Genomic DNA, 14,483 nt, shown 5'->3' on the forward strand with positions numbered 1-14,483 from the left:
AGGGGATGCATGTACTGTATTGTTTGGCGTTCTATGTAAATAAAAGCCCCCCCCCCCCCAATATGTGTGTTGCTAAGAAATGAATGAAAACAGCAACTCTGTAGCACAAAATAACTTTACTGCTTGATTTCGAAAATAAACCAACGGCTACAAAATGGAAGAGAAAAATACTATTTTGTTGTAGAGTCCGTTTTGTTACATTCATTGCCATTTTGGTCCAAAGCGCCACAAGTCTGGGAAGTAGAAGATTGCGAGGAGCACGAGAAGGCAGCATTGGTAATGACAACCAATGAAAAACGGACACAGGGCGCCTTCGTGTTATCGGTTGTTGCACGACAAGTGTGGTAATGCAAACATCGGTGTGTGCATGTAGCAGTGCTGTTCATCTGTCAAAGTAACAAATCCGTGTCGATCATTTCTTAAAGGTTTGCAGAAAATAAAATATTGTGAATGGACTGTCCAGATTTGCTGTTGTCAGGTAGCGTTACCAGCCTCAGATAATTCACTTCCGTATAAGGGGCGATACCATTTTCCATCACTTAATGTACAACACGCACACACACACACACACACACACACACATATGTATATATTCTAAACGTAGACATGAAGCTATAAATATGTGGTTTGATGTTATACTGTAATTGTTTTCTTTCGTGCGTTTATTTTGAAATGTGAAACGGATTCTGACAAGATTCTGACATACCGGAAGTAGTCGTCGGTTTTTGGTGACGCTGCATTAGACTGCAAGACATGGCCCAGTGTAGTAAGTCATTTACTTCGAGCATGATGTTATATTTGTGTTGATTATAACTTACGTTTTATACTGGATGCTAATACCGAATGGCAATGTTCAGTAGTTGTGAAAAATGCTAACGTAACGCGGGCATGCAGTGTCCTGCTTCCTGCTAGTTAGCTAGCTAGCTTGTTAGCTAACGACTGCAATGGACGAGTGAGTGCTGACGTTAGCTAGCTCAATGAATGAATATAGACAAAAGGCAATGAATGTACTTTGTAAAATTGCTTTGACTTTACGGTGTCAAAATGGTGATTGTTAAAACCACATTTTCGCAAGCTGGCAGGTTAATTGGTCCCCGCCTTGTATCCGTAGGGTTGTTAAGGTTGGTTCTCCTGAGCCTGGCTCTTGTTGGAGCCCAGGCTGTCACACCGACACACCACCTCTCCCTGCCTGATGTGGCCAGACTTCAGGATCTCCTGAGTCAACCCTTCACTGACCTGGAGTCTGCATACTATTCTGTTGTTGGTCTGACCAAGCTGGGAGCCACTGTTGCTGATCAAAGTGTAAGGACATTACCAATTGTTGCGAGGTCCATTTCTGGACTGAATGTGTGCTTATAATACTGATAGGGAGATACTTATTCCTCTATAGATAGAGAAATAAGATCACTTATTTGTTTTTATTACATATTCAGGATCATGTTTAGTTGTGTTTATGACACAGGAAATTAATTACAATCACCGATGTCTGTGACTGAGAAAATGTGTTTTTGTATTTACAGGAAGCATGCCAGTTCCTCAAGGCCCAGCTAGATCCCACAAGTGTTGACTCTCTCTTCTTTGCTTCTGAGGCCAGTCAAGCCCTACCGGGATGTGAGGTATGCTATAGCAACACTTACTGTCTCCCTAGCCCCATAACGTGACGCCACTTACTGTACTTGCTGTACAGCGGTCGGCGCCACACAGCGTTAGAATCCTCAATAGGTGGGCAAGGCTGTTCAAAAAGCTCTCCTACCCGTATCCGACCTCCGATTGCAGATCCGAAGATATGATCGCCAGCCTAGTGAAGCCAGTAAGTTCGCCGGGGCGGTTAAATGATACTGCTGCGTGAAACAACCGTTTAGAAGCAGTCTTTGCACAGCCTGCACTGAATTTACAGCAGGGTGTGTTTGATCTCACTATCATGGTGCACCGCTTGCACGCGGCGAGCAAACAACACATGTGGCTGTCAGTGATCAACGCAAATCCAGCGCACCTGGGAAGCAAAACATGTCATGAAATGTCATTCTAAACGGTTGTTTCACGCAGCAGTATCATTTAACTTCCCCGGCGAACTTACTGGCTTCACTAGGCTGGCGATCATATCTTCGGATCTGCAATCGGAGGTGGGATATGGGTAGGAGAGCTTTTTAAACAGCCTTGCCCACCTATTGAGGATTCTAACGCTGTGTGGCGCCGACTGCTGTACAGTAAGTGGCGTCACGTTATCGGGCTAACTGTCTCCCATGCTTTGTGTTGTTCAATTGGCCAAGCTTCTCACTAGCAGTGTCATGATTACACGGTTGATTTCCACTGGGACTGCGTGCAAATATGATTCAAGAAGCTTATGTTATGTTCCTGTTCCCTCCTTAAGATCCCTGTGTCCAATGAAACTCGCGACATTCTTCTGGCGGCAGTTAGCGAAGACTCTACTATGACTCAGATCCACCGGGCTGTGAGTGCGCTCAGCTCTCTGGGGCTTCCTCTTGCATCCCAGGAAGTTGTTGGCGCCCTGGCAGCTCGCATCAACAAGGAGGACAACGTTATGGCGTAAGTACCCAGTGGATTGTGCTCACAGACAGTGATTAGGCGATGCAGTAACATCATCTCCCTCCTGGGACATGGGTTAATTTGCCAAGGCATTTATTTTATGATCTCTCTGGACAGCATCACCTTGGCTCTGCACACAGCAGCCCGCCTCTCCCAGCAGGCCGAACTTGGTGGAATACTGGAGGAGATTGAGGTGAGCTCTATATAATCCACCAGGTGGTGCTGTGTCACTGTCAAACTGCACTGAGTACAGTTTTACACATGAGATATGCTTACATTGGACTGGAGCAAGCCAAGATGGGACTACATTTATGCACAATTTTATACACTATGAATTTGAGCAGTCTGGCATTTATGTGTTTTTGTATTTGACTGAATCCTTGCTTTCCCCTCTCAGGATCTGACCGCTCGTTTGGATGATCTGGGTGGCGTCTACCTCCAGTTTGAAGAGGGACTCGAGGCGACTGCCCTGTTTGTGACTGCTGCCTATTTGCTGTCAGATCATGTGGATATGGAGCCCCCTCTAAAGGAGGTATTGTCATTCATGCCGGCAGTTGTAGTTTTATTTCAGCCTATGACTTTCTCTGCAGGTGTATTCATATGTTGAGATGATGGAATGCATGTCCTCCCCACAGGACCAGGTCATCCAGCTGGTGAACTCTATCTTCAGCAAGAAGTCCTGGGACTCTCTGGCCGAGGCCTTCAGCGTGGCGAGTGCTGCTGCTGCCCTGTCCAGCAACCGCTTCCATGTGCCAGTTATTGTCAGTGCTCAGGGTCCAGCCACAGTGTCCCACAGCCAACCAACCTTGCAGGTACTCCTCTAAGATCTTCACAGAGCTACTGTCTATAGCACCATTTAGAATCTTCGTTGTAATAGTTGTAATAATGGTGTTTGTGTCTACCTTTCTGATTTACAGCTTCTTGTTACTGATGTCCTGTCTCAACCTTTGACCTCGGCCAACGTGCTGCTGGAATCTGCTTACTCTGTGGCCTCCAAGAGCGTCATACTCAGCCAAGCCCCCTTCACTCTCAATGAGTATGTATCATCCCTTTACATTAATTTAGCTGCCCCCACATTTCCCCCCCGACTTGATCTTTCAAGCACCAGGTGCTATAATACAAGTGCAATTTCTTGGATAGATCCTGGCTTGTTGATGCACATCAGCATGGACAGTGTACGATTATTTTATTCTGCTTTTCAGTGGCATCTTTGAGCTAAACTTCATGTCAAACCAGCCAGCCAGCGGATATTACCAGTTCACCGTTGCAGTGAAGGGGGATAGCCGACTGGTTGCCAATCACGTTGAGGTGAGCTTGTACTCTGTATTGGAGACATCATGTATAATTTGCATGCATCATGCATAATTGTCCTGGCACGTGGGTCACTCATTTTTATGCATGCAGTCAAATATTTCCAGAGAGGTTGGACAAAGAAAAGTGTCTCAAATTATTGTATTTCGGTTGAGTCGGAGGTGAAAAGTCTTGGCTGCTGCCTCTTGATGTCATATGGTTAAGCTGTTCGGAGTTCAAGAATAATTGTTTTGTTCAGTTGTTCAGTTCTAACTCCTTTTTGGGTACTTATGTTGGTCAAGGCTAACATGTGTCAAGCCTATTCAGCTTTGTAGCTATTAAAATTGTCCACTGTGTGATGGTAATTGTTCCTCCTTTTTGGAATTTGACTTGATTTGACTTCTCTTTTTGTTCTCTCCCACTCTCTGACCCTGTTTGCCTGTAGCTGAAAGTGAAGGTGTCCACTGAGGTGACCATCACTCATATGGACCTCTCTGTTGTGGATAAGGACCAGAGCATCGGCACAAAGACCACCAGGTTAGAAGTTCCATGAATGCAGCTCTTTTTAATGACAGTTGTGGCATGACGATGAACTAATACATGTTTTGAAATGACCCAGGGTGGACTATCCCTCCAAAGCTAAGATCCCCTTCACAGCAGACAGCCACCAGAACTTTGCCATGTCCTTCCAGCTGGTTGACGTCAACACTGGAGTAGAGCTTATGCCTCACCAGGTTTGTAATCAGGTTGCGGTATGAACTCAAATCAGCAGCCAAAAGCTGGCAAGTTTGTGCTGTTGCTGCTATGTTGTTGGACTAACAGCATCATTTTGTAAATCTAGGTGGCTTAACTGGAGCTTCCTTCCCTGTGTGTAATGATTACATGAGGATTTAAGGAATGATTACACTGTAACCATTCCAATAATGTCTTTACATTGCTTAAATCGTATGCTTTTGTCTAAACTAGTGTCCCTTAGTAAGGAGTTAGAACTCTTCTTGTTTTATCCCATTTTTCACAGACATTTGTCAGGCTGCACAATCATAAAACTGGCCAAGAGGTTGTGTTTGTGGCTGAACCAGACAGTAAGAACCTGTACAAGTTTGAGTTGGACACAGCAGAGAGGAAATCTGAGTTTGACTCGATGTCTGGCACCTACTCCCTCCACCTCATCGTTGGGGATGCTACCCTGGAGAACCCCATCTTGTGGAATGTGGTGAGTGCCAGGTGTCATGTTGGTGCAGGTGTGGGGAGATAATCGTTGATGTTGCAACTAGTGGCCAACTCATAAGATATTGATATTGAGCTCTAAAGTTGATCTGTTATGTATTGAAAGGCGGATGTTCTTCTGAAGTTCCTGGACGAGGAGGCCCCAGCTGCCATTCAGCCGAAGACCCTTTATGTGCCCAAACCTGAAATACAGGTAATTTGCATGACTTTCTGCATACAACAGAAAAACAATAAGCAGTGGTGAGCAGTTCCACAGCTTTTACGTGTCCTCCTGTCTCTGCAGCACTTGTTCAGGGAGCCAGAGAAGAAGCCTCCCACGGTGGTTTCCAACACCTTCACTGCTCTCGTGCTTTCCCCCCTCCTGCTGCTGCTCATCCTGGTAATAACTTCTTAAATTAAGTTGTGTGAAATATTTCTGTGTAAGGTCTTGTTTTTATTTTGTCGTCAGTGCCGCTAAACTCTGAAAGGGTAAAAAAGCTGTCTGTGGAAATGCATTTAGCAAAATCTTTCTATCTACTCATAAAAAACTAACCTATTACAATTACTGCTGTTATTAATCATCTTTTTAATTGAATATCATTTAATTTAATCTCTAGAGAGGGAGTACTGAGTTTTGATATTATTGCTGGATGGAAAGCGTGTTTCCCCCCCAGCTCTTTAGAAGGAACCCTTGATACATTGTGTGAATGACTCAACCCCAGCTTTCAATGATTGCAACACTTGTTTTAATTTTGAAATTATGCCACCGTGTATTTTTTCTTCCTGACATTTGCAGTGCTGAGTAATAGTTATTGTTCCAATGGACTCTGATCCATGCATTGTGCATTACATAGACAACCATTTTTCAGCTCTTGTTTGCAGCCCTTTAGTGTGGAAAATATCATTGTCTCTCCCTCCCTCTTCTCTGTAGTGGTATAAGCTCGGAGCCAACATCTCCAACTTCAGCTTCACTCCCAGCGCCATTCTCTTCCATGTAGGACATGCAGGTTAGTCCCACGCTTTGAAATGTGCATCACTAGAGCAGTGGTTCCCAACCTTGGGGTCGCATGGAATTCCAATGGGGTTGCCTGATTTATTTATTTATTTTTTACACCACACATCATTTAAAACTATGGAAGAGGCGTGGCTCACCTGGTGGCTCACCTGGTACCATGGAGGCTCGGTCCTGTGCGCGGCTTCCAATCCAACCTGAGGTCCTTTGCCGCATGTCATGCTCTCTCTCTCCCCTTACCTTTCCTTTGCCTACTGTCCTGTGTCCAGGAGTCCTGTCCAATAAAGACAAATGCCCCCCCCCCCCCCCCCCCCAAATACTACGGAAGAGGATTAGGGCCACATGTGAAAAATTAATTTGAGTTCTGAGTTTAAGTCAATAAAGTTAGAATTCTGAGAATAGTCAGAATTCTGAGGAAAAAAGTCGGAATTCTGATTTTGAAGTCAGAATTTTGTTTTAAATTCAGAATTTTGTTTTAAAGTCAGAATTCTGAGATTAAAATTAGAATTCTGAGATTAAAGTCAGAATTCTGGAGGGGAAAGTCAACATTCTGATTTGATTTTAATGTCAGAATTCTTCCTGAGTTTAAAGTCAGAATTCTGAGATTACAGTTAAAATTCTGACTTTAAACCCAAATAAAGTGAGAATTCTCAGATTAAAGTCAGAATCGAGCATGCCATCAGTGACATCATTGGTGATGTCATCGGAGATGATGTCACCAGTGATGTCACTCGAGTAATTACACAGTAACATCTAAAATAGGGTGGCGTTTCGCACCTGTGGTCCCTAAATTTTTGTGATGTCAATGTGGGGTCACAAGCAAAAAAGGTTGGCAACCCCTGTACTAGAGAAATGACTCTGTTGCTTTGCAGCTATTTCATCTTCTATTCTTGTACTATTGTTCAAGATACTTCCTGGTCCAGCTACGAACCAGCCGTGAAAAAAAAGATGAATGGTAGTGAACAGCGAGAGACGATACTTAAAAAAAAAATCCTGTTTGAATTGGGCCATGAAGTCTGCATGTACATTTTGTCAATCTAAAAGATAACGTTGCATGTCAAGAAAGTTGCAGTTTGTCGTAAAAACTGAAACCTAACATTTAGTTTTGTATGAAACCGCTCAATCAACTACATCTCTCGTCTCACATACTATTTTACGTCACAACAGCATGGCCTGGCAGGAGAGAAAGTTATGACGTTACTTACGCGACTGGTTTTGTGTAGTCTTTCTGATTTATAACTTGTAGTGCAAAAGTTTTATGACAAATGGTGACTTTCCTGACATGACTTGACTTGCAAAGTTATCTTTTAAATTGACAAACGTGTACCTCGTGGCACAATTCTAAATGATTGTCTCACTATTCACCACATTCATATTTTTATCTGATCTGATTGTTATTCTATGGCTCAATCTCTGCTCAGCAGCTGTTCTTGTTTACATGTTCATGGTGTTTTGTTTCAGCCATGCTGGGCCTGATGTATGTTTACTGGACCCACCTCAACATGTTCCAGACTCTGAAGTACCTGGCCATCATCGGCAGTCTAACTTTCCTCGCCGGGAACCGTATGCTGGCCCAGAAAGCAGTCAAGAGGTACGCCTCCTGATGGCGCATGGCCACACAGGCCAACACATGGTTTCTAGAGCAGTGGTTCTCAACTGGTGTAGCCTCAGGACCCACTATTTTCCTTGTCATGAAGTCGCGACCCAAATTTCAGATTTTTTTTTAAACCACTCAAATTAATTGCACAAAAAATAGCGCATTAATTTAATACACAATGCCTTCATGCACTGTTATAAACTTCAAATGAACAAAAAAGTGCAACAGAAGTGCAACTAGGACTAAAAACCTATTGAAATAAGGCAGACTTGAACAGGCCTATATGTTTTTAAATTTAAACAAGTCAAACTGGTCATGCTCAGAAAGTCTTATTTGAACTGTATGAAATATGAAATAAAGGGCAGACTTATCTTGAATTACATGCCTATATGTTTTTAACACCTTAAGTGCCATAGCCGAAATAATTCGTCTTACATAATCCAACGCTTAAGTGCCAGAGCCGAGTTTACTCGTCTTACATAAACATTTTTTTTTTTTTGACGGTGGGACATCAATCAACAACTTTTACATCTTCGAGATCACTATTGGAGCAAGATAATGTGTATAATCTATTTTACCGACCCACTAAGTGTTGACAGTGCTCCCCCAGACGACCGAAATCAAAGAAAAAACTGCCGCGGGACCAAGCCGTTCAAGGAAATGCCGTGGCGATTTTACAGTAACAGACTTGTCTTGCCTGAGAGCGGCCGCGCACCGGCAGCAGCACACAGAGAGCGGAGAGCGATTTGCAAAATAGATCATAGGTGAAACACACTTTGAAACACCTCAGAAAGGCCAGAATCAACATCTGCCCATCGCCCACGCATTCCCCGGCCCATCTTGACTCGCACAAGGAGCGTCTGCACGCAGGCAAGCAGGCAGGCAGGCACACAGGCAGGCAGCAGCAAAAGCGCTTCTGACACGCCCGCTGTACAGCGGAGGGAGGAGGGAGGAGGGAGGAGGGAGGAGGGAGGAGGGAGGAGGGAGTTTGAATGAGAGGGGTGTTTCCTGTTGTTATGGAGGAAATTACTGTTCAAAACTATTGTTTAGAATGTCTGACGGTCTTACTGATGCCAAAAATGAATGGTTAAAGTGACTGTTTCACAAAAAGCCATTTATCTCTGAATAAATTTCCAGACGCTGAAACCATGCTGTACTCAACGGCTAATATCTACATAACTACTAACTCTGCAAACTAACTCTTTTAGACAGAGAAAGCACACATTCTATTAGTTATTTTTAGATGATTGGTGTTCATGAATTCTTAACAGAAAAGAATCCTCGGCTGTCTCTAAAATGAGCCAGAATCGTCAAAAACACCCCTGGCACAACTTACCTACAGGAATGAAAACATGGCTGGCATTCAATGTGTTAAACAAGTTAATAATAATAATAATAATAATAATAATAATAAAAATAAAACAAGTTAACCTGGTCATGCTAATCCAGTTTCAATAGTCTGAATTTAACTAAAATTAAATATGAACTGAAAAGGCAGACTTCTCTTGAATTACAGGCAGAGCATATGCATCAGCTTGTTAAACAAGTAAAACTGGTCAGGCTAATCCAGTTTCAATAATCTGAATTTAACTCAAATGAAATATGAAAAGAAAAAAAAAAAATTGGCTAATGTCCGTGACCCAATCAAAACGGCCCCGCGACCCACCAGTTGAGAAACGCTGTTCTAGAGAGCCCTTGATACTAGGAAGAAAGGCTGGTGGCCACTTCCAGATGGAGAAGGCCCCTGGTCCCCCTGAGGCCTCTCTGTAGTTCTTTAAAGGGCCTATTCTGCACCGCTAGCTCCTCAGTAGGTTCCCCAGAGGCCGACGGCAACGCCAGGCTCTCTGCTAGTGGAGTGTAGCCTTCATCTGTAGAGTGCAGGCCTACTGGGACCAGCAGAGAAGTGCTTCCCAGGCAATGTTACCCAGGTTATGATCTGAGTGGGCAATTTCTTCAAGCCATCAACAATATGCAGAGCCCTCAAAAGGCTAGAGTGACAATTGTGTGCCCTGTATCGCTGGCTGAAGATGTCAGCCTGTAATTGCTCACCTTTACCCCAGATTAACCAATGACTCCTGTCATTTTTGCCATAGCCCATTTAACCATATTTTTTAGTAGATTGCAATTAATGATGGTCAGAAATGTCATTTTCATGTCCCAGCTAGTTTCCTTTCTTCTTGTAGTTGGTGCCTCTTTTTAACCCCTCTCTCAACACCCTGCTGTAAATGTCTCTTTACTCCTCTTTCAGGATTGCCGCAGAGCAAAGTAGTAGGTTGGCAAAGTATAGGAGCCTACGATAAAGGCCTCATTTGTAACAAATGGCCGGGCTTCAAGGCTGAAGTAAGGGCATCCTCATGGACTGCATCCCAGTGCATCTCCATATGGCCGGCAGCGTGCATGGCTGTGTGGCGCTCACTCATTCTAGTGCCGAGTGTTCACGTGTATTTGACCTTTGACCTCCCCTGGTTTGCCTCTCACTCATCCCACCATGACCATTACCATCACGGCCGTGCCAGCACATTATTAATCCCTCCATTGTAGGCTTAGTGCCCATGGTTTTGGTTGTACCACACTGTTTAATTATGTTTTGTGTTCATGAGCCAAGATGTGCATTGTCCAGTGCTTAGACATTCACCTAGCCTGGTATCCTCCAGACCCGTATGAATCGCAGTTGTCACACTCTTCACCTGGGCCTGGACCTATGCCCATCCACTGCGTTTATTCAGGACACATACTGTCCGGGACACCTGATTGGCTGGTCGACGTAGGCAGTGGGACCTTATTACATGTAAATAATTAATCTAACATTACGGATAATAATGCAATAACGCATTGCCGAGTGCTGCTAGCTAGGCTAGCTAGCTGTTAGCATGTTTGTTATGTGGCAGTAAAACGCCACTGAATGACCAGTTTGATATAACTGTCCACCAGTTCGAGTGACGCTCTTTCCATAAAGCCCACCAGCTTTGATATATGTTGGCTATTTGTTGATATTTATAACAATATTGTGGCTCTAAAGTAAAAATGTTATCAATGCGGGCAGACTGTCATGGCGGCTGTTTCCGGTCTTCCAGCTCTGGACCAGAAAAAAGAGTTTAACAAAGTGAGAACAGACACACAACACTGCTGTCATTGGGCTGCAGTGGAATAATCGTTGGAACAAAGTAGTCGCTTCAGGTCTTATCCATTTAAGTTCTTTGGCGCAGAATTGTCGAAGTAGTTCGATGATTGACACAGATACCAATCCGTTTGGGCTGAAAAATACGTGGCGGATAGCAGAGCGTCCAGACCCTAATGAAGGATTCATTTGGGCTGGTTACCAGGCTAACATTCACCATGAGAATCTCTGTGTTCTTGGCAAGTGACGTCTTTGTTGTGGAAGGCTGTACACAGTAATGCATGAGTCAGCCCTTGTCATCAGATGTTAAGTATGTGTGATGGTGATAGAAAATAAAATGTCTTATTCTCTCCTGTTGAAGTAACTCAAAGTATATTCTCTCTCTCTCTTACAGAATTGCAAGCAAATGAGGACAAGAAAATTAAAGAAGACACGGAGGAAGGTCTTTCATTTTTTTCTTTTTTGTTTCCAAGGAGTCATTGGGGATCACATCAGACTGTTGAACATGGCATGGTATTTCATGAATCCAATTGACAATTTAAAAATGCAGTTTGTCCTTTTTTGCCACTCAAAAGAAAACGCTCACTGACAGATACTCCTACTGAGGGCTGTAAAGCCAACGATCGTTGCACTTCATTTTCCTGTGATGTTTGTTTTCTGACTGTCCGACATGCCAATGTTGTATCAGTGAGCTAGGATCATTATTTGTGCTTTTTCTTGATGGAATTTGAGTTGATTTGTGTTTTTTTGTACATTCCTCTTTCCTGTTGCTCAACACCCGTCTCATCCTGTAATGACGTTTAGCCGTGCGTGTTTGCACTGAGGCTAAACCATCAACAGTAGCACTGACACATTCATCATTACTAACCATGCCCGTGTGTTTGCCTGTTCAGTGCATCACATATGGAGGATGAGAGGTGTTCTCCTCTCTGTTAAGAAGAGTTGATTTCCCCAAGAAAAAAAGTTTAAATAAGTTATCGGCAATTCTTCCAAAGGAGATCTTTTTGTAATGAAAAGAGGAAATAAAGAAATTAAGATGATTTGTGTTTCTTCACATTTTCTTTAGTAAGATGAGGAAACCACTGAGCAAATTTTGAAGGGACAGTCAAGCACTTAAGTATTCCTTTTCAATCAATAGACAGTGGAAAGCGGAAGTTTGGGAGATGCAGGAGTTCTAGTAGAATCTGATCCTAGACCAGCAGGAGTGCATCAGGTCTCGAGGTGCATCTTTACCCTTACACCAAGAGTGGGCCACACCCCCCCCCCTACTGTGTTAGAATGAAAATATTTACCGTACTTACATAAAACAATTCACTTAAAAGCAGTACCACTAACCTACATTTTGCCGATGTGCACCACTGAATAGGTCACTGATGAAGCATTGTATTATGTTATAAATATGGACCCAAGGCAGACTGACTTTTAGAATGATCAAAATGTAATAGATAAATAGTACTACAGACTTATTTTAATCATTCACTTTTTTTTTCCCTTTGACGTTGCGGGCTGCAATGAGATGGTCCACAGGCCGGTTCTTGCCCTGCGGCTGTATTTTGCCCATGTCTGCCTTACCACTGGGCTTAAGCATTGTTATTCAATATTTCACTAGTGAGATTATCAAGTGGCTAGCATTTTTGTGAAAAGAAAACTGCACAATCATAAATTCATCTGCTTAATCGTCTCCAGGGTCAAGAGCTCAACCGTAGTTTTTCTTCACAGCTTTAATTGGAAGATATCATTTTAGTCCGCAAATAAGAGATCAGAGGGAGACGGGGAGTATTTAGAAAACAAACTAGTGGTTTTGAAAAGTCGAGTGGTTGTTGGGAGCACCGGCTGTATTCAGCTTCTCTCGTCCGGCATTCTCAACTCAAATCTGTAAATAACAAAGATTGGGATGAATGATACTAACATTATGCAGAGTTATGCTTAAAAACTTGTCAGCTTTCTGAATGTCTCTAAGCTCTAGAGTGCATTTATTAGAGGTTTTCTGGCATGTCTGGCATTTCCAAAGTAAATGACAAGGATGGATTCTATACGCCATGATTATTGGAATTTGGAACTATTTTGGAATTTGACTTATGTTACATTTGTGTGTGTTCGCTTAATGGCTTGATTTTTTTAAATTATGCATCATATAGGCAATCGTATGTGGCAATATGAAATGGTTTGATTCTTACTTGTTGTGGTAGGGCTCATTGTAGTCGTTGATGAGTTTTGTTCAACAGTGATTTGCACCGGCATATCTACGGCTCCTTTACGACACAAATACCAACCACTGCTCTCTTATCTTCAGTTCACTCATAGTCACATTGAAGACAGAGGCACTCGCATTGATTGTCACATTAGTTCCATTTAAATATCCAGACTGCCCCACACAGACACCGTCCAGTCCACACCACGCCATTTCTCCAGAGGAGTCAGTATGGCGGCAACTGGCAGTCACGCTCCCTCCTTCAAATCCTAGTATCTCCTGTTCGTCCACATAGAGAATGGGCTTATCTTACAAACAAAGGCATAGAGGAAGAACATGAGTATAAAGTTTAAATAAAAGCAAAACTGAAAAACATCTTACATTTCTACAGACCGGTGCAAAAGGGAAAGTCCATTACGCTCCTACAAATGCATATGGCCTGCATTTATATAGCAAAAAGCGCTTTACCCTTGCGTCATTGGCCGACCCGCTCTACCTCCTGAGCTAAAGCCGCCCCTAAATGCACCCACTGTACATGCAAGGCAGACAAGGTGATCTTACCTGCTGAGACATCCAGGTTGAATTTGTTTCTAACATGTGGCAATATAATCCTCTCCACAGCACACCAGAAATAACCAGTGTTCTGTGGCACCAGGTCATTAATGGTCACAGTGAAGATTCTTTGGTCGGTGTTATCAGATATAGAAAATCTTCCTGAAGGACTTGGTAGGTTAGTTTTGACCACAGGACTGCAGCCGTTGAAGAAAAACCCTTGACACAAGTACTTCACATTGTTTATGTACTGTGCATTATAGAGACAAGGAATGGAGATGGAGCCTCCTGCCTTCACTGACACTCTCCTCACTGTAATGCTGTGAATTCCTGCAGTAACAACAACAACAACAACAACAAGAGGTAGATTAGTTTACAATAAGGTCCCTTCATATGGCTTGAACCCAGGCAGAGGCTATTGATAGCGTGGGAGAGCGTGGATAACTGTGATTGGATGAAGGGATCAATAAGACTGGGCGTGGATAACAGAATTAATAGGGATGAATGTGAATGGACGGGGGTGGCTAAGTAGTCTACATGATTGAAATTAGTCTGAGACTACAGTGGAAACTTGTTGTGTTTCCCTGCACAGCAAAGAATATAATGGATTTAAAGTAATTCCCCACAATGGTTAATACATCTCCTTAATAGGATTCCAGAGGGGTAATTTTCTTTGATTCTTCAGTATAACTATAAGTACTAGAGCATGTGACTGAATTGTTCATTAATGCTTGGAATGAAACTACTGTAAAAATCTTACACTATTCGACTTACTGGATCAAACTGTTACTGATGAACATCTTGCAACAGATGCCCCCTACAGCCAGTAGAGTGCATGTTACTGTCACAGGGTGACTAGTGTCTATGTGTGTGTGTGTGTGAGAGAGATTGAGTGCCACGCCTTCTACTCTTGCCACAGGGGTTTGATTGGCACCAATTGCACACAGGTGCGGGCAGTTTGGTTTCCCCC

At 43.1% G+C, this 14,483-nt stretch overlaps 1 protein-coding gene across 1 annotated transcript; it reads left to right on the forward strand.

Annotated features, from left to right (window-relative positions):
- The first annotated feature begins 639 nt into the window (after positions 1-639).
- On the forward strand, positions 640-11,787 carry rpn2 (ribophorin II). Its single transcript, XM_083660649.1, has 17 exons — positions 640-766; positions 1,112-1,302; positions 1,521-1,616; positions 2,372-2,547; positions 2,665-2,740; positions 2,945-3,079; positions 3,183-3,359; positions 3,465-3,583; positions 3,750-3,855; positions 4,283-4,374; positions 4,457-4,571; positions 4,856-5,050; positions 5,171-5,257; positions 5,348-5,443; positions 5,975-6,050; positions 7,517-7,646; positions 11,165-11,787. The coding sequence occupies exons 1-17, from the start codon at positions 754-756 to the stop codon at positions 11,178-11,180; spliced, it is 1,896 nt and encodes a 631-aa protein (XP_083516775.1). The 5' UTR covers positions 640-753; the 3' UTR covers positions 11,181-11,787.
- The last annotated feature ends 2,696 nt before the right edge of the window (positions 11,788-14,483 follow it).

The sequence above is a fragment of the Poromitra crassiceps genome, assembly GCF_964638095.1.
Source record: "Poromitra crassiceps genome assembly, chromosome: 25".
NCBI lineage: Eukaryota > Metazoa > Chordata > Actinopteri > Beryciformes > Melamphaidae > Poromitra > Poromitra crassiceps.